Source organism: Oncorhynchus nerka, unplaced genomic scaffold (assembly GCF_034236695.1).
Source record: "Oncorhynchus nerka isolate Pitt River unplaced genomic scaffold, Oner_Uvic_2.0 unplaced_scaffold_1008, whole genome shotgun sequence".
In the NCBI taxonomy this organism is placed as follows: Eukaryota; Metazoa; Chordata; class Actinopteri; order Salmoniformes; family Salmonidae; genus Oncorhynchus; species Oncorhynchus nerka.
The window spans coordinates 58,418-77,127 of NW_027040290.1; the positions used below are offsets into that span (position 1 = coordinate 58,418).

The 18,710-nt window shown below is 51.6% G+C and overlaps 1 protein-coding gene across 1 annotated transcript in view; it reads left to right on the forward strand.

The window, feature by feature from the left end:
• LOC135570255 (maternal embryonic leucine zipper kinase-like) overlaps positions 1-18,710 on the forward strand; it is a 49,983-nt gene that overhangs the window by 10,632 nt on the left and 20,641 nt on the right. Inside the window, 4 exon segments of the mRNA XM_065016368.1 lie at positions 2,329-2,421; positions 5,659-5,757; positions 7,861-7,941; positions 17,328-17,412. Of these exon segments, the coding sequence (XP_064872440.1) occupies positions 2,329-2,421; positions 5,659-5,757; positions 7,861-7,941; positions 17,328-17,412 (358 nt within the window).

The following is an 18,710-nucleotide window of genomic DNA, read 5'->3' on the forward strand; positions in this document are numbered from 1 at the left end:
CCAGTCTAATCAGTCTGTCTTTATAGGGGGTCTGGGATATGAGTTGATGACCTGTTGTGGTCCAGTCTAATAACAGTCTTTATAGGGGGTCTGGGATATGAGCTGATGACCTGTTGTGGTCCAGTCTAATCAGTCTGTCTTTATAGGGGGTCTGGGATATGAGTTGATGACCTGTTGTGGTCCAGTCTAATAACAGTCTTTATAGGGGGTCTGGGATATGAGTTGATGACCTGTTGTGGTCCAGTCTAATCAGTCTGTCTTTATAGGGGGTCTGGGATATGAGTTGATGACCTGTTGTGGTCCAGTCTAAAAACAGTCTTTATAGGGGGTCTGGGATATGAGTTGATGACCTGTTGTGGTCCAGTCTAATCAGTCTGTCTTTATAGGGGGTCTGGGATATGAGCTGATGACCTGTTGTGGTCCAGTCTAATCAGTCTGTCTTTATAGGGGGTCTGGGATATGAGCTGATGACCTGTTGTGGTCCAGTCTAATCAGTCTGTCTTTATAGGGGGTCTGGGATATGAGTTGATGACCTGTTGTGGTCCAGTCTAATAACAGTCTTTATAGGGGGTCTGGGATATGAGCTGATGACCTGTTGTGGTCCAGTCTAATCAGTCTGTCTTTATAGGGGGTCTGGGATATGAGTTGATGACCTGTTGTGGTCCAGTCTAATAACAGTCTTTATAGGGGGTCTGGGATATGAGTTGATGACCTGTTGTGGTCCAGTCTAATAACAGTATTTATAGGGGGTCTGGGATATGAGTTGATGACCTGTTGTGGTCCAGTCTAATCAGTCTGTCTTTATAGGGGGGTCTGGGATATGAGTTGATGACCTGTTGTGGTCCAGTCTAATCAGTCTGTCTTTATAGGGGGGTCTGGGATATGAGCTGATGACCTGTTGTGGTCCAGTCTAATCAGTCTGTCTTTATAGGGGGGTCTGGGATATGAGCTGATGACCTGTTGTGGTCCAGTCTAATCAGTCTGTCTTTATAGGGGGTCTGGGATATGAGTTGATGACCTGTTGTGGTCCAGTCTAATAACAGTCTTTATAGGGGGTCTGGGATATGAGCTGATGACCTGTTGTGGTCCAGTCTAATCAGTCTGTCTTTATAGGGGGTCTGGGATATGAGTTGATGACCTGTTGTGGTCCAGTCTAATAACAGTCTTTATAGGGGGTCTGGGATATGAGTTGATGACCTGTTGTGGTCCAGTCTAATCAGTCTGTCTTTATAGGGGGTCTGGGATATGAGTTGATGACCTGTTGTGGTCCAGTCTAATCAGTCTGTCTTTATAGGGGGTCTGGGATATGAGCTGATGACCTGTTGTGGTCCAGTCTAATCAGTCTGTCTTTATAGGGGGTCTGGGATATGAGTTGATGACCTGTTGTGGTCCAGTCTAATAACAGTCTTTATAGGGGGTCTGGGATATGAGCTGATGACCTGTTGTGGTCCAGTCTAATCAGTCTGTCTTTATAGGGGGTCTGGGATATGAGTTGATGACCTGTTGTGGTCCAGTCTAATAACAGTCTTTATAGGGGGTCTGGGATATGAGTTGATGACCTGTTGTGGTCCAGTCTAATAACAGTATTTATAGGGGGTCTGGGATATGAGTTGATGACCTGTTGTGGTCCAGTCTAATCAGTCTGTCTTTATAGGGGGTCTGGGATATGAGTTGATGACCTGTTGTGGTCCAGTCTAATCAGTCTGTCTTTATAGGGGGTCTGGGATATGAGTTGATGACCTGTTGTGGTCCAGTCTAATAACAGTCTTTATAGGGGGTCTGGGATATGAGCTGATGACCTGTTGTGGTCCAGTCTAATCAGTCTGTCTTTATAGGGGGTCTGGGATATGAGTTGATGACCTGTTGTGGTCCAGTCTAATCAGTCTGTCTTTATAGGGGGGTCTGGGATATGAGTTGAGGACCTGTTGTGGTCCAGTCTAATCAGTCTGTCTTTATAGGGGGGTCTGGGATATGAGCTGATGACCTGTTGTGGTCCAGTCTAATCAGTCTGTCTTTATAGGGGGTCTGGGATATGAGTTGAGGACCTGTTGTGGTCCAGTCTAATCAGTCTGTCTTTATAGGGGGGTCTGGGATATGAGCTGATGACCTGTTGTGGTCCAGTCTAATCAGTCTGTCTTTATAGGGGGTCTGGGATATGAGCTGATGACCTGTTGTGGTCCAGTCTAATCAGTCTGTCTTTATAGGGGGGTCTGGGATATGAGCTGATGACCTGTTGTGGTCCAGTCTAATCAGTCTGTCTTTATAGGGGGGTCTGGGATATGAGCTGATGACCTGTTGTGGTCCAGTCTAATCAGTCTGTCTTTATAGGGGGGTCTGGGATATGAGCTGATGACCTGTTGTGGAAGTCCAGCCTACGCTGCTCCTGAACTCATCCAGGGTAAAGCCTACATCGGCTCGGAGGTGAGACACCCGGTGGGGGGAGTCTAATATGTCTGGCTGTGTGAATGTAATGAGTGTGTGTGAGAGGGAGAGACAGAAGAAGAGAGAGGAGGAGGGGGGGCATTTAACATGTCTGAGTGTGTGAATATAATGAGTGTGTGAGGTCACTTAGAAATGTACTTGTTTGTGTAAGAAAAGAAAGAAAAAAAAAAGTTTGTTAAAATAACATCAATTTGATCAGAAATAATTGTAATTGCTGGAATATAAACATTTCATGGATACATCTTTCACTTTGTTCAAAAGATAGATTTGTTTCAAAGAAAACAAAAGAATTTAATATCATACAGGCCTTATGAATATTGATACTAAATTTGACAATTACGGTCTTATACTGAATTCAAGTTTATAAGCTGTTTGGGTCAAAAGGCTCCATAACAGTTTCTACCCCCCAAGCTATAAGTGTCACACCCTGACCTTAGAGAGCTGGTTTATGTCTCCCCCCCCCCCCCCTAACATGTCTACAAGCCGCAGGTGCCTACCGATACATTGAAACAAATGAACTTTACACAGCCTTTAAACGAAACACGGCTTGTAACAAAAATATATTTTTTTAAAAATAGCAGTAAACATTAGCCTACCAAGAAAGTCATTGGTCACTATCTTCCTCCTCCTGTGCACTGAAACCGCTGAAGTCTTCTCCTTCGGTGTCAGAGTTGAACAGCCACCACTAACATTGAGTGGCTGTTGCCAACACACTGTCATTGACACTGACTCAACTCCAGCCACTTTAATAATGGGAATTGATGGGAAATGATGTAAAATATATCACTAGCCACTTTAAACAATGCTACCTAATATAATGTTTACATACCCTACATTATTCATCTCATATGCATACGTATATACTGTACTCTATATCATCTACTGCATCCTTATGTAATACATGTATCACTAGCCACTTTAAACAATGCTACCTTATATAATGTTACTTACCCTACATTATTCATCTCATATGCATACGTATATACTGTACTCTATATCATCTACTGCATCCTTATGTAATACATGTATCACTAGCCACTTTAAACAATGCTACCTTATATAATGTTTACATACCCTACATTATTCATCTCATATGCATACGTATATACTGTACTCTATATCATCTACTGCATCCTTATGTAATACATGTATCACTAGCCACTTTAAACAATACTACCTAATATAATGTTTACATACCCTACATTATTCATCTCATATGTATTAAATAAAATACACAAAACACCAGTCTCAACGTCAACAGTGAAGAGGAGACTCCGGGATGCTGGCCTTCTAGGCAGAGTTCCTCTGTCCAGTCTCAACGTCAACAGTGAAGAGGAGACTCCGGGATGCTGGCCTTCTAGGCAGAGTTCCTCTGTCCAGTCTCAACAGTGAAGAGGAGACTCCAGGATGCTGGCCTTCTAGGCAGAGTTCCTCTGTCCAGTCTCAACGTCAACAGTGAAGAGGAGACTCCGGGATGCTGGCCTTCTAGGCAGAGTTCCTCTGTCCAGTCTCAACAGTGAAGAGGAGACTCCGGGATGCTGGCCTTCTAGGCAGAGTTCCTCTGTCCAGTCTGCTGGCCAGGCAGACTTGTCCAGTCAACAGTGAAGAGGAGACTCCGGGATGCTGGCCTTCTAGGCAGAGTTCCTCTGTCCAGTCTCAACAGTGAAGAGGAGACTCCGGGATGCTGGATGCTGGCCTTCTAGGCAGAGTTCCTCTGTCCAGTCTCAACGTCAACAGTGAAGAGGAGACTCCGGGATGCTGGCCTTCTAGGCAGAGTTCCTCTGTCCAGTCTCAACGTCAACAGTGAAGAGGAGACTCCGGGATGCTGGCCTTCTAGGCAGAGTTCCTAGGCAGAGTTCCTCTGTCCAGTCTCAACAGTGAAGAGGAGACTCCGGGATGCTGGCCTTCTAGGCAGAGTTCCTCTGTCCAGTCTCTCAACAGTGAAGAGGAGACTCCGGGATGCTGGCCTTCTAGGCAGAGTTCCTCTGTCCAGTGAAGAGGAGACTCTAGGCAGAGTTCCTCTGTCCAGTGAAGAGGGAGACTCCGGGATGCTGGCCTTCTAGGCAGAGTTCCTCTGTCCAGTCTCAACAGTGAAGAGGAGACTCCAGGATGCTGGCCTTCTAGGCAGAGTTCCTCTGTCCAGTCTCAACGTCAACAGTGAAGAGGAGACTCCGGGATGCTGGCCTTCTAGGCAGAGTTCCTCTGTCCAGTCTCAACAGTGAAGAGGAGTCCAGTCTAGGCAGAGTTCCTCTGTCCAGTCTCTCAACAGTGAAGAGGAGACTCCGGGATGCTGGCCTTCTAGGCAGAGTTCCTCTGTCCAGTCTCAACGTCAACAGTGAAGAGGAGACTCCGGGACTCTAGGCAGAGTTCCTCTGTCCAGTCTGCTGAGACCGGGATTCTTAGGCAGAGTTCCTCTGTCCAGTCTCAACGTCAACAGTGAAGAGGAGACTCCGGGATGCTGGCCTTCTAGGCAGAGTTCCTCTGTCCAGTCTCAACGTCAACAGTGAAGAGGAGACTCCGGGATGCTGGCCTTCTAGGCAGAGTTCCTCTGTCCAGTCTCAACAGTGAAGAGGAGACTCCGGGATGCTGGCCTTCTAGGCAGAGTTCCTCTGTCCAGTCTCAACGTCAACAGTGAAGAGGAGACTCCGGGATGCTGGCCTTCTAGGCAGAGTTCCTCTGTCCAGTCTCAACGTCAACAGTGAAGAGGAGACTCCGGGATGCTGGCCTTCTAGGCAGAGTTCCTCTGTCCAGTCTCAACGTCAACAGTGAAGACTCCGGGATGCTGGACAGAGTTCTCTGGGATGCTGGCCTTCTAGGCAGAGTTCCTCTGTCCAGTCTCAACGTCAACAGTGAAGAGGAGACTCCGGGATGCTGGCCTTCTAGGCAGAGTTCCTCTGTCCAGTCTCAACGTCAACAGTGAAGAGGAGACTCCGGGATGCTGGCCTTCTAGGCAGAGTTCCTCTGTCCAGTCTCAACGTCAACAGTGAAGAGGAGACTCCGGGATGCTTCTGTGTGTCTGTCCAGTCTACCAGGCTGATGTGATGTGTGGAGATGGGTATGTGGAGTGCTGCTGCTGTTTGCTCTGCTCTGTGGATATCTAATGTGTGTGTGTGTGTGTGTGTGTGTGTTGTGTTACCAGGCTGATGTGTGGAGTATGGGGGTGCTGCTGTGTGGATATATAATGTGTGTGTGTGTGTGTGTGTGTTGTGTTACCAGGCTGATGTGTGGAGTATGGGAGTGCTGCTGTTTGCTCTGCTCTGTGGATATCTGCCGTTTGATGACGACAACTGTATGGTCCTCTACAGGAAAATCACCGTAAGTTACTGTCTGTATTGGTCAAGTTACAGGGTGGCTAGCCAGGTATCCAAGGTAACGTGACAGAACATAGTTGTTAGCCAGGTATCCAAGGTAACGTGACAGAACATAGTTGTTAGCCAGGTATCCAAGGTAACGTGACTGAACATGGTTGTTAGCTAGGTATCCAAGGTAACGTGACAGAACATGTTTGTTAGCTAGGTATCCAAGGTAACATGACAGAACATGGTTGTAAGCCAGGTATCCAAGGTAACGTGACAGAACATGGTTGTTAGCACGGTATCCAAGGTAACGTGACTGAACATGGTTGTTAGCCAGGTATCCAAGGTAACGTGACAGAACATGGTTGTTAGCCAGGTATCCAAGGTAACGTGACAGAACATGGTTGTTAGCCAGGTATCCAAGGTAACGTGACAGAACATGGTTGTTAGCCAGGTATCCAAGGTAACGTGACAGAACATGGTTGTTAGCCAGGTATCCAAGGTAACGTGACAGAACATGGTTGTTAGCACGGTATCCAAGGTAACGTGACAGAACATGGTTGTTAGCCAGGTATCCAAGGTAACGTGACAGAACATGGTTGTTAGCCAGGTATCGTGACAGAACATGGTTGTTAGCCAGGTATCCAAGGTAACGTGACAGAACATGGTTGTTAGCTAGGTATCCAAGGTAACGTGACAGAACATGGTTGTTAGCCAGGTATCCAAGGTAACGTGACAGAACATGGTTGTTAGCCAGGTATCCAAGGTAAAGTGACAGAACATGGTTGTTAGCTAGGTATCCAAGGTAATGTGACAGAACATGGTTGTTAGCTCAGTATCCAAGGTAACGTGACAGAACATGGTTGTTAGCTAGGTATCCAAGGTAACGTGACAGAACATGGTTGTAAGCCAGGTATCCAAGGTAACGTGACAGAACATGGTTGTTAGCACGGTATCCAAGGTAACGTGACAGAACATGGTTGTTAGCCAGGTATCCAAGGTAACGTGACAGAACATGGTTGTTAGCCAGGTATCCAAGGTAACGTGACAGAACATGGTTGTTAGCCAGGTATCGTGACAGAACATGGTTGTTAGCCAGGTATCCAAGGTAACGTGACAGAACATGGTTGTTAGCTAGGTATCCAAGGTAACGTGACAGAACATGGTTGTTAGCCAGGTATCCAAGGTAACGTGACAGAACATGGTTGTTAGCCAGGTATCCAAGGTAAAGTGACAGAACATGGTTGTTAGCTAGGTATCCAAGGTAATGTGACAGAACATGGTTGTTAGCTCAGTATCCAAGGTAACGTGACAGAACATGGTTGTTAGCTAGGTATCCAAGGTAACGTGACAGAACATGGTTGTAAGCTAGGTATCCAAGGTAACGTGACACAGAACATGGTTGTTAGCTAGGTATCCAAGGTAACGTGACAGAACATGGTTGTTTAACAAATGGTTCAGCCAGCTAGTAGTTTTAGGACGGACAGCTATTTCTGACACGGTAGAAGGGAAAACCATTTAGTGCCACTAATATAGTACAGAACTGTTCAACCGTGACAGTTGGTTTTCTCTGGAGGAAAGGGTTCAACCGTGACAGTTGGTTTTCTCTGGAGGAAAGGGTTCAACCGTGACAGTTGGTTTTCTCTGGAGGGAAGGGTTCAACCGTGACAGTTGGTTTTCTCTGGAGGAAAGGGTTCAACCGTGACAGTTGGTTTTCTCTGGAGGAAAGGGTTCGACCGTGACAGTTGGTTTTCTCTGGAGGAAAGGGTTCAACCGTGACAGTTGGTTTTCTCTGGAGGAAAGGGTTCAACCGTGACAGTTGGTTTTCTCTGGAGGAAAGGGTTCAACCGTGACAGTTGGTTTTCTCTGGAGGAAAGGGTTCAACCGTGACAGTTGGTTTTCTCTGGAGGAAAGGGTTCAACCGTGACAGTTGGTTTCTCTGGAGGAAAGGGTTCAACCGTGACAGTTGGTTTTCTCTGGAGGAAAGGGTTCAACCGTGACAGTTGGTTTTCTCTGGAGGAAAGGGTTCAACCGTGACAGTTGGTTTTCTCTATTTGGGATCGTATAAAAGCCAGATTCAAAGCCTCTGGTGTAAACTAACCTATGTGTTTCACTGTTCTAGAGAGGTAGTTACAACAACCCTCATTGGCTGTCTCCTGGGAGCATCCTGCTACTCAACCAGATGATGCAGGTACACACACACACACACACACACACACACACACACACACACACACACACTACTGTATAGTAGGAGTTGCTCTTTATTTTTGATCAGGTTTGTGTGTTATTGATTGTGTGATCAGGTTTGGTATAGTAGGGATTGTGTGACATCCTACAAGCAAGCATCGTGTGACCATCAGACAACTCCTAGACCATCCCTGGACGTTATGTCTGGCATCAGGTTTGGCACCCCTGTTATTGATTGTGGCACAGTTATTGAAGCAGGTTTGGTACCTGTTATTGATTGTGTATGACACACCTATAGTACAGTTATTGACACACCTGACCAGGTTTGGTATACAGGACACACACATCCTAACACACATCAGACACACCACCTGGACACACTGTAGAGTGGCACAGCACACCTACAGAACACACACCTACACACACACACCTACACATACACACACACACACACACACACCTACACACACTCAAACACCTACACAAACACACCTACACACACACCACACACCTAAACACTAAACACACCTACACCTAAGAACCCCGAACGCGCCTCTAAGAACCCCCAAACGCGCCTCTAAGAACCCCCAAACGCGCCTCTAAGAACCCCTCAAACCCCAAACGCTCCTCTAAGAACCCCCAAACACACCTCTAAGAACCCCCAAACGCTCCTCTAAGAACCCCCAAACGCACCTTGTTACAGTTTTTGTTTTTCCTTGTACGTTTTGAGGTTGGACTTTAGCACGTAGAGCTCGTTAGCACGTAGAGCTCGTTAGCACGTATAGCACGTAGGGCTCGTTAGCACGTAGAGCGAACCGATTTGGTGTCAACTCGTTAGTCAGGATGTGTTACACCTGTGCTGGTTGCCATCTCGTTAAGGTCGACACCTTTAGTTGTCTCTAGATGTGGAGGGTCGACACCTCTAGTTGTTTCTAGATGTGGAGGGTCGACACCTCTAGTTGTCTCTAGATGTGGAGGGTCGACACCTCTAGTTGTCTCTAGATGCGGAGGGTCGACACCTCTAGTTGTCTCTAGATGCGGAGGGTCGACACCTCTAGTTGTCTCTAGATGCGGAGGGTCGACACCTCTAGTTGTCTTCTAGATGTGGAGGGTCGACACCTCTAGTTGTCTCCTAGATGCGGAGGGTCGACACCTCTAGTTGTCTCTAGATGCGGAGGGTCGACACCTCTAGTTGTCTCTAGATGCGGAGGGTCGACACCTCTAGTTGTCTCTAGATGCGGAGGGTCGACACCTCTAGTTGTCTCTAGATGCGGAGGGTCGACACCTCTAGTTGTCTCTAGATGCGGAGGGTCGACACCTCTAGTTGTCTCTAGATGCGGAGGTCGACACCTCTAGTTGTCTCTAGATGCGGAGGGTCGACACCTCTAGTTGTCTCTAGATGCGGAGGGTCGACACCTCTAGTTGTCTCTAGATGCGGAGGGTCGACACCTCTAGTTGTCTCTAGATGCGGAGGGTCGACACCTCTAGATGCGGAGGGTCGACACCTCTAGATGCGGAGGGTCGACACCTCTAGATGCGGAGGGTCGACACCTCTAGATGCGGAGGGTCGACACCTCTAGATGCGGAGGGTCGACACCTCTAGATGTGGAGGGTCGACACCTCTAGATGTGGAGGGTCGACACCTCTAGATGTGGAGGGTCGACACCTCTAGATGTGGAGGGTCGACACCTCTAGATGTGGAGGGTCGACACCTCTAGATGTGGAGGGTCGACACCTCTAGATGTGGAGGGTCGACACCTCTAGATGTGGAGGGTCGACACCTCTAGATGTGGAGGGTCGACACCTCTAGATGTGGAGGGTCGACACCTCTAGATGTGGAGGGTCGACACCTCTAGATGTGGAGGGTCGACACCTCTAGTTGTCTCTAGATGCGGAGGGTCGACACCTCTAGTTGTCTCTAGATGCGGAGGGTCGACACCTCTAGTTGTCTCTAGATGCGGAGGGTCGACACCTCTAGTTGTCTCTAGATGCGGAGGGTCGACACCTCTAGTTGTCTCTAGATGCGGAGGGTCGACACCTCTAGTTGTCTCTAGATGCGGAGGGTCGACACCTCTAGTTGTCTCTAGATGCGGAGGGTCGACACCTCTAGTTGTCTCTAGATGCGGAGGGTCGACACCTCTAGTTGTCTCTAGATGCGGAGGGTCGACACCTCTAGTTGTCTCTAGATGCGGAGGGTGACACCTCTAGTTGTCTCTAGATGCGGAGGGTCGACACCTCTAGTTGTCTCTAGATGCGGAGGGTCGAGCACCTCTAGTTGTCTCTAGATGCGGAGGGTCGACACCTCTAGTTGTCTCTAGATGCGGAGGGTCGACACCTCTAGATGCGGAGGGTCGACACCTCTAGATGCGGAGGGTCGACACCTCTAGATGCGGAGGGTCGACACCTCTAGATGCGGAGGGTCGACACCTCTAGATGCGGAGGGTCGACACCTCTAGATGCGGAGGGTCGACACCTCTAGATGCGGAGGGTCGACACCTCTAGATGTGGAGGGTCGACACCTCTAGATGTGGAGGGTCGACACCTCTAGATGTGGAGGGTCGACACCTCTAGATGTGGAGGGTCGACACCTCTAGATGTGGAGGGTCGACACCTCTAGATGTGGAGGGTCGACACCCTCTAGATGTGGAGGTCGACACCTCTAGATGTGGAGGGTCGACACCTCTAGATGTGGAGGGTCGACACCTCTAGATGTGGAGGGTCGACACCTCTAGATGTGGAGGGTCGACACCTCTAGATGTGGAGGGGTCGACACCTCTAGATGTGGAGGGTCGACACCTCTAGATGTGGAGGTCGACACCTCTAGATGTGGAGGGTCGACACCTCTAGATGTGGAGGGTCGACACCTCTAGATGTGGAGGGTCGACACCTCTAGATGTGGAGGGTCGACACCTCTAGATGTGGAGGTCGACACCTCTAGATGAGGAGGGTCGACACCTCTAGATGCGGAGGTCGACACCTCTAGATGCGGAGGTCGACACCTCTAGATGCGGAGGGTCGACACCCTAGATGCGGAGGGTCGACGCCTCTAGATGCGGAGGGTCGACGCCTCAGATGCGGAGGTCGACGCCTCTAGATGCGGAGGGTCGACGCCTCTAGATGCGGAGGTCGACGCCTCAGATGCGGAGGGTCGACGCCTCTAGATGCGGAGGGTCGCGCTCTAGATGCGGAGGGTCGACGCCAGATCGCCTCCAGATGCGGAGGGTCGACGCCTCAGATGCGGAGGGTCGACGCCTCTAGATGCGGAGGGTCGACGCCTCTAGATGCGGAGGGTCGACGCCTCAGATGCGGAGGGTCGCGCCTCAGATGCGGAGGGTCGACGCCTCTAGATGCGGAGGGTCGACGCCTCTAGATGCGGAGGGTCGACGCCTCTAGATGCGGAGGGTCGACGCCTCTAGATGCGGAGGGTCGACGCCTCTAGATGCGGAGGGTCGACGCCTCTAGATGCGGAGGGTCGACGCCTCTAGATGCGGAGGGTCGACACCTCTAGTTGTCTCTAGATGCGGAGGGTCGACACCTCTAGTTGTCTCTAGATGTGGAGGGTCGACACCTCTAGATGTGGAGGGTCGACACCTCTAGATGTGGAGGGTCGACACCTCTAGATGTGGAGGGTCGACACCTCTAGATGTGGAGGGTCGACACCTCTAGATGTGGAGGGTCGACACCTCTAGATGTGGAGGGTCGACACCTCTAGATGTGGAGGGTCGACACCTCTAGATGTGGAGGGTCGACACCTCTAGATGTCTCCTAGATGTGGAGGGTCGACACCTCTAGATGTCTCCTAGATGTGGAGGGTCGACACCTCTAGTTGTCTCCTAGATGTGGAGGGTCGACACCTCTAGATGTGGAGGGTCGACACCTCTAGATGTGGAGGGTCGACACCTCAGTTGTCTCCTAGATGTGGGGGTCGACACCTCTAGTTGTCTCCTAGATGTGGAGGTCGACACCTCTAGATGTGGAGGGTCGACACCTCTAGATGTGGAGGGTCGACACCTCTAGATGTGGAGGGTCGACACCTCTAGATGTGGAGGGTCGACACCTCCTAGATGTGGAGGGTCGACACCTCTAGATGTGGAGGGTCGACACCTCTAGATGTGGAGGGTCGACACCTCTAGATGTGGAGGGTCGACACCTCTAGATGTGGAGGGTCGACACCTCTAGATGTGGAGGGTCGACACCTCTAGATGTGGAGGTCGACCTCTAGATGTGGAGGGTCGACACCTCTAGATGTGGAGGGTCGACACCTCTAGTTGTCTCCTAGATGTGGAGGGTCGACACCTCTAGATGTGGAGGGTCGACACCTAGTTGTCTCCTAGATGCGGAGGGTCGACACCTCTAGTTGTCTCCTAGATGCGGAGGGTCGACACCTCTAGTTGTCTCCTAGATGCGGAGGGTCGACACCTCTAGTTGTCTCCTAGATGCGGAGGGTCGACACCTCTAGTTGTCTCCTAGATGCGGAGGGTCGACACCTCTAGTTGTCTCCTAGATGCGGAGGGTCGACACCTCTAGTTGTCTCCTAGATGCGGAGGGTCGACACCTCTAGTTGTCTCTAGATGCGGAGGGTCGACACCTCTAGTTGTCTCTAGATGCGGAGGGTCGACACCTCTAGTTGTCTCTAGATGTGGAGGGTCGACACCTCTAGATGTGGAGGGTCGACACCTCTAGATGTGGAGGGTCGACACCTCTAGATGTGGAGGGTCGACACCTCTAGATGTGGAGGGTCGACACCTCTAGATGTGGAGGGTCGACACCTCTAGATGTGGAGGGTCGACACCTCTAGATGTGGAGGGTCGACACCTCTAGATGTGGAGGGTCGACACCTCTAGATGTGGAGGGTCGACACCTCTAGATGCGGAGGGTCGACACCTCTAGATGCGGAGGGTCGACACCTCTAGATGCGGAGGGTCGACACCTCTAGATGCGGAGGGTCGACACCTCTAGATGCGGAGGGTCGACACCTCTAGATGCGGAGGGTCGACACCTCTAGATGCGGAGGGTCGACACCTCTAGATGCGGAGGGTCGACACCTCTAGATGCGGAGGTCGACACCTCTAGATGCGGAGGTCGACACCTCTAGATGCGGAGGGTCGACACCTCTAGATGCGGAGGGTCGACACCTCTAGATGCGGAGGGTCGACACCTCTAGTTGTCTCTAGATGCGGAGGGTCGACACCTCTAGTTGTCTCTAGATGCGGAGGGTCGACACCTCTAGATGTGGAGGGTCGACACCTCTAGATGTGGAGGGTCGACACCTCTAGATGTGGAGGGTCGACACCTCTAGATGTGGAGGGTCGACACCTCTAGATGTGGAGAATTCGACACACCTCTAGATGTGGAGGGTCGACACCTCTAGATGTGGAGGGTCGACACTCTAGATGTGGAGAGGTCGACACCTCTAGATGTGGAGGGTCGACACCTCTAGATGTGTCGACACCTCTAGATGTGGAGGGTCGACACCTCTAGATGTGGAGGGTGACACCTCTAGATGTGGAGGGTCGACACCTCTAGATGTCTCCTAGATGTGGAGGGTCGACACCTCTAGATGTCTCCTAGATGTGGAGGGTCGACACCTCTAGTTGTCTCCTAGATGTGGAGGGTCGACACCTCTAGATGTGGAGGGTCGACACCTCTAGATGTGGAGGGTCGACACCTCTAGTTGTCTCCTAGATGTGGAGGGTCGACACCTCTAGTTGTCTCCTAGATGTGGAGGGTCGACACCTCTAGATGTGGAGGGTCGACACCTCTAGATGTGGAGGGTCGACACCTCTAGATGTGGAGGGTCGACACCTCTAGATGTGGAGGGTCGACACCTCTAGATGTGGAGGGTCGACACCTCTAGATGTGGAGGGTCGACACCTCTAGATGTGGAGGGTCGACACCTCTAGATGTGGAGGGTCGACACCTCTAGATGTGGAGGGTCGACACCTCTAGATGTGGAGGGTCGACACCTCTAGATGTGGAGGGTCGACACCTCTAGTTGTCTCCTAGATGTGGAGGGTCGACACCTCTAGTTGTCTCCTAGATGTGGAGGGTCGACACCTCTAGATGTGGAGGGTCGACACCTAGTTGTCTCCTAGATGTGGAGGGTCGACACCTCTAGTTGTCTCCTAGATGTGGAGGGTCGACACCTCTAGTTGTCTCCTAGATGTGGAGGGTCGACACCTCTAGTTGTCTCCTAGATGTGGAGGGTCGACACCTCTAGTTGTCTCCTAGATGTGGAGGGTCGACACCTCTAGTTGTCTCCTAGATGTGGAGGGTCGACACCTCTAGATGTGGAGGGTCGACACCTCTAGATGTGGAGGGTCGACACCTCTAGATGTGGAGGGTCGACACCTCTAGATGTGGAGGTAGACACCTCTAGATGTGGAGGGTCGACACCTCTAGATGTGGAGGGTCGACACCTCTAGATGTGGAGGGTCGACACCTCTAGATGTGGAGGGTCGACACCTCTAGATGTGGAGGGTCGACACCTCTAGATGTGGAGGGTCGACACCTCTAGATGTGGAGGTCGACACCTCTAGATGTGGAGGGTCGAGCACCTCTAGATGTGGAGGTCGACACCTCTAGATGTGGAGGGTCGACACCTCTAGATGTGGAGGGTCGACACCTCTAGATGTGGAGGGTCGACACCTCTAGATGTGGAGGGTCGACACCTCTAGATGTGGAGGGTCGACACCTCTAGTTGTCTCCTAGATGTGGAGGGTCGGCACCTCTAGTTGTCTCCTAGATGTGGAGGGTCGGCACCTCTAGATGTGGAGGGTCGACACCTCTAGTTGTCTCCTAGATGTGGAGGGTCGACACCTCTAGTTGTCTCCTAGATGTGGAGGGTCGACACCTCTAGTTGTCTCCTAGATGTGGAGGGTCGACACCTCTAGTTGTCTCCTAGATGTGGAGGGTCGACACCTAGATGTGGAGGGTCGACACCCTGTTGTCTCCTAGATGTGGAGGGTCGAGCACCTCTAGTTGTCTCCTAGATGTGGAGGTCGACACCTCTAGTTGTCTCCTAGATGTGGAGGTCGGCACCTCTAGTTGTCTCCTAGATGTGGAGGGTCGACACCTAGTTGTCTCCTAGATGTGGAGGGTCGACACCTCTAGTTGTCTCCTAGATGTGGAGGGTCGACACCTCTAGTTGTCTCCTAGATGTGGAGGGTCGACACCTCTAGTTGTCTCCTAGATGTGGAGGGTCGACACCTCTAGTTGTCTCCTAGATGTGGATCTCTTGATCGTACGTTCTACTCTCCGTGTCTGCCGCGGACCGGTACAAGGAGGCGCGCAATGGATTATGGTCATTGTAGTTAATTACCACGTTTTCTGCACTATACACTATGTAGACTATTGGTCCGTTGGAAACTACAACTCCCTACTACATCACACAGTTCAGACTGGGTCTGATTTATCTCTAGAGAAACTACAACTCCCTACTACATCACACAGTTCAGGCTGGATCTGATTTATCTCTAGAGAAACTACAACTCCCTACTACATCACACAGTTCAGGCTGGATCTGATTTATCTCTAGAGAAACTACACATTGAGCTCAGAAAAAAACGGAATAAAATAGACTTCAAATAATTGAACCCCCAAAAAATGATTTGCATTTTTTATTTTTTATTTTACTTTTAAAAAATTAAAAAAGTAAAATAACCAATATTTAATTTAATCACTCTGCACAGACAGACACAGTTCCTACATTAATCTGTGTATCTCTCCCCCTCTCTCTCCCCCTCTCACTCCTCCTCCCCCTCTCTCCTCCCCCCCTCTCTCCCTCCCCCTCTCTCTCCCCTCTCACTCCTCCCTCCCCCCTCTCTCCTCCCTCCCCCTCTCTCCTCCCTCCCCCTCTCTCCTCCCTCTCCCCCTCTCTCTCCCTCTCTCTCCCCCATCTCTCTCTCCCCCATCTCTCTCCCCTCATCTCTCTCTCCCCCATCTCTCTCTCCCCATCTCTCTCTCCCCATCTCTCTCTCCTCCCCCTCTCTCCCCTCTCTCTCCTCCCTCTCCCCCTCTCTCTCCTCCCTCCCCCTCTCTCCCCTCTCTCTCCCCCATCTCTCTCTCCCCCATCCTCTCTCCCCATCTCTCCCCCTCTTCCCCATCTCTCTCCCCATCTCGCTCTCCCCATCTCTCTCTCCCCATCTCTCTCTCTCCCCATCTCTCTCTCCCCATCTCTCTCTCCCCATCTCTCTCTCCCCCATCTCTCTCTCCCCCTCTCCTCTCCCCCTCTCTCCCCATCTCTCTCTCCCCTCTCTCTCCCTCTCCCCCTCTCTCTCTCTCCCTCTCTCCCTCTCTCCCCTCCCTCCCCCCCTCTCTCTCCCCCCATCTCTCTCTCCCCCATCTCTCTCCCCCCTCTCTCCCCCCCTCTCTCCCCCATCTCTCTCTCCCCCATCTCTCTCTCCCCCATCTCTCTCTCCCCCATCTGTCTCTCCCCATCTCTCTCTCCCCATCTCTCTCTCCTCCCCCTCTCTCCTCTCTCTCCTCCCTCTCCCCCTCTCTCCTCCCTCCCCTCTCTCCCCTCTCTCCCTCTCTCTCCCCCATCTCCCTCTCCCCATCTCTCTCTCCCTCTGTCTCTCCCCCATCTCTCTCTCCCCCATCTCTCTCTCTCCTCTCTGTCTCTCTCCCCATCTCTCTCTCCCCTCTCTCCCCATCTCTCTCTCCCCCATCTCTCTCTCCCCATCTCTCTCTCCCCATCTCTCTCTCCCCATCTCTCTCTCCTTGTCTCTCTCTGTCTCTCTCCCCCATCTCTCTCTCCTCTGTCCCCATCTCTCTCCCCTCTCTCTCTCTCCCCCATCTCTCCCCCCATCTCTCTCCCCCCATCTCTCTCCCCCATCTCTCTCCCCCATCTCTGTCTCCCCCATCTCTCCCCCATCTCTCTCTCCCCATCTCTCTCTCCTCTGTCTCTCTCTCCCCCATCTCTCTCTCTCTCTCCCCATCTCTCTCCCCCATCTCTCTCTCCCCATGTCTCTCTCTCCCCATCTCTCTCCCCTCTGTCTCTCTCTCCCCCATCTCTCTCTCCCCCATCTCTCTCTCCTCTCTGTCTCTCTCTCCCCCATCTCTCTCCCCCATCTCTCTCCCCCATCTCTCTCTCCCCCCTCTCTCCCCTCTCTGTCTCTCTCCCTCCTGTCTCTCTCTCCTCTCTGTCTCTCTCTCCCCCATCTCTCTCTCCCCATCTCTCTCCTCTCTGTCTCTCTCTCCCCATCTCTCTCCCCCCATCTCTCTCCCGCCATCTCTCTCTCCTCCCTCTCTCCCCTCTCTGTCTCTCTCCCCTCTCTGTCTCTCTCCTCCCTCTCTCTCCCCCTCTCCTCTCTCTCCCCCTCTCCTCTCTCTCCCCCTCTCCTCTCTCTCTCTCCTCCCTCTCCCCCTTCCTCTCCCCCTCCCATCTCTCTCCTCTAGTTGGGTTATATAGATGAGGACTGCATCACTGAGATGTCCGTCAGCCTGAAGATCTCCAGACAGAGCACCCTACAGCTGGTCAATGAGGGTGTGTGGGGGGTCCTCAGTAGAGGTAAGGGGTGCGGGGAGTCGTCAGTAGAGGTAAGGGGTGCGGGGGGTTTGTCAGTAGAGGTAAGGGGTGCGGGGGGTCCTCAGTAGAGGTAAGGGGTATGGGGGGTCCTCAGTAGAGGTAAGGGGTATGGGGGTCCTCAGTAGAGGTAAGGGTGCGGGGGGGGTCCTCAGTAGAGGTAAGGGGTACGGGGGGTCCTCAGTAGAGGTAAGGGGGTACGGGGGGTCCTCAGTAGAGGTAAGGGGTGCGATGGGGGGGTCCTCAGTAGAGGTAGAGTGGGGGGGGGTCCTCAGTAGAGGTAAGGGTCGCGGGGGTCCTCAGTAGAGGTAAGGGGTCGCGGGGGGGGTCCTCAGTAGAGGTAAGGGGTATGGGGGGGTCCTCAGTAGAGGTAAGGGGTGGGGGGGGAGTCCTCAGTAGAGGTAAGGGGTCGGGGGGGGCGGGGGGTCCCTCAGTAGTCAAGGGAAGGTAGAGACACGGGGGGTCGTCTGTAGAGGTAAGGGGTACGGGGTGGTCCTCAGTAGAGGTAAGGGGTACGGGGGGTCCTCAGTAGAGGTAAGGGGTACGGGGGTAGGGTCCTCAGTAGAGGTAAGTGTGGGGTGACGGGGGTCCTCAGTAGAGGTAAGGGTACGGGGGGTCCTCAGTAGAGGTAAGGGGTACGGGGGGTCCTCGGTAGAGGTAAGGGTACGGGGGGGGGTCCTCGGTAGAGGTAAGGGGTACGGGGGTCCTCAGTAGAGGTACGGGTGGGGGAAATAGATTCATGTATTTTTTTAAATGACATATTTTTTTCCCACAATGGAAGCTAAATGAATATAGGTGGAGACACTGTGTATATCATTGTGTGTGTGGTATTGGGGGTTTCTCAGTAGATGGCAGTATAACAGTGTGTGTGGTATTGACAGGTTTCTCCAGTAGATGGCAGTATAACAGTGGGTATTGAGGGTTTCTCCAGTAGATGGCAGTATAAGGGTGTGGTGGTAGGGTTTCTCCAGTAGATGGCAGTATAACAGTGTGGTATTGACGGGGTTTCTCAGTAGATGGCAGTAACAGTGTGTATTGACAGGTTTCTCCAGTAGATGGAGTCCTCAGTGTGTGTGTAAGGGTGACGGGTTTCTCAGTAGATGGCAGTATAACAGTGTGGTGTGGGACAGGTTTCTCCAGTAGATGGCAGTATAACAGTGTGTGTGTGGTATTGGGGGTCTCAGTAGATGGCAGTATAACAGTGTGTGTGTGGTATTGGGGTTCTCCAGTAGATGGCAGTATAACAGTGTGTGTGT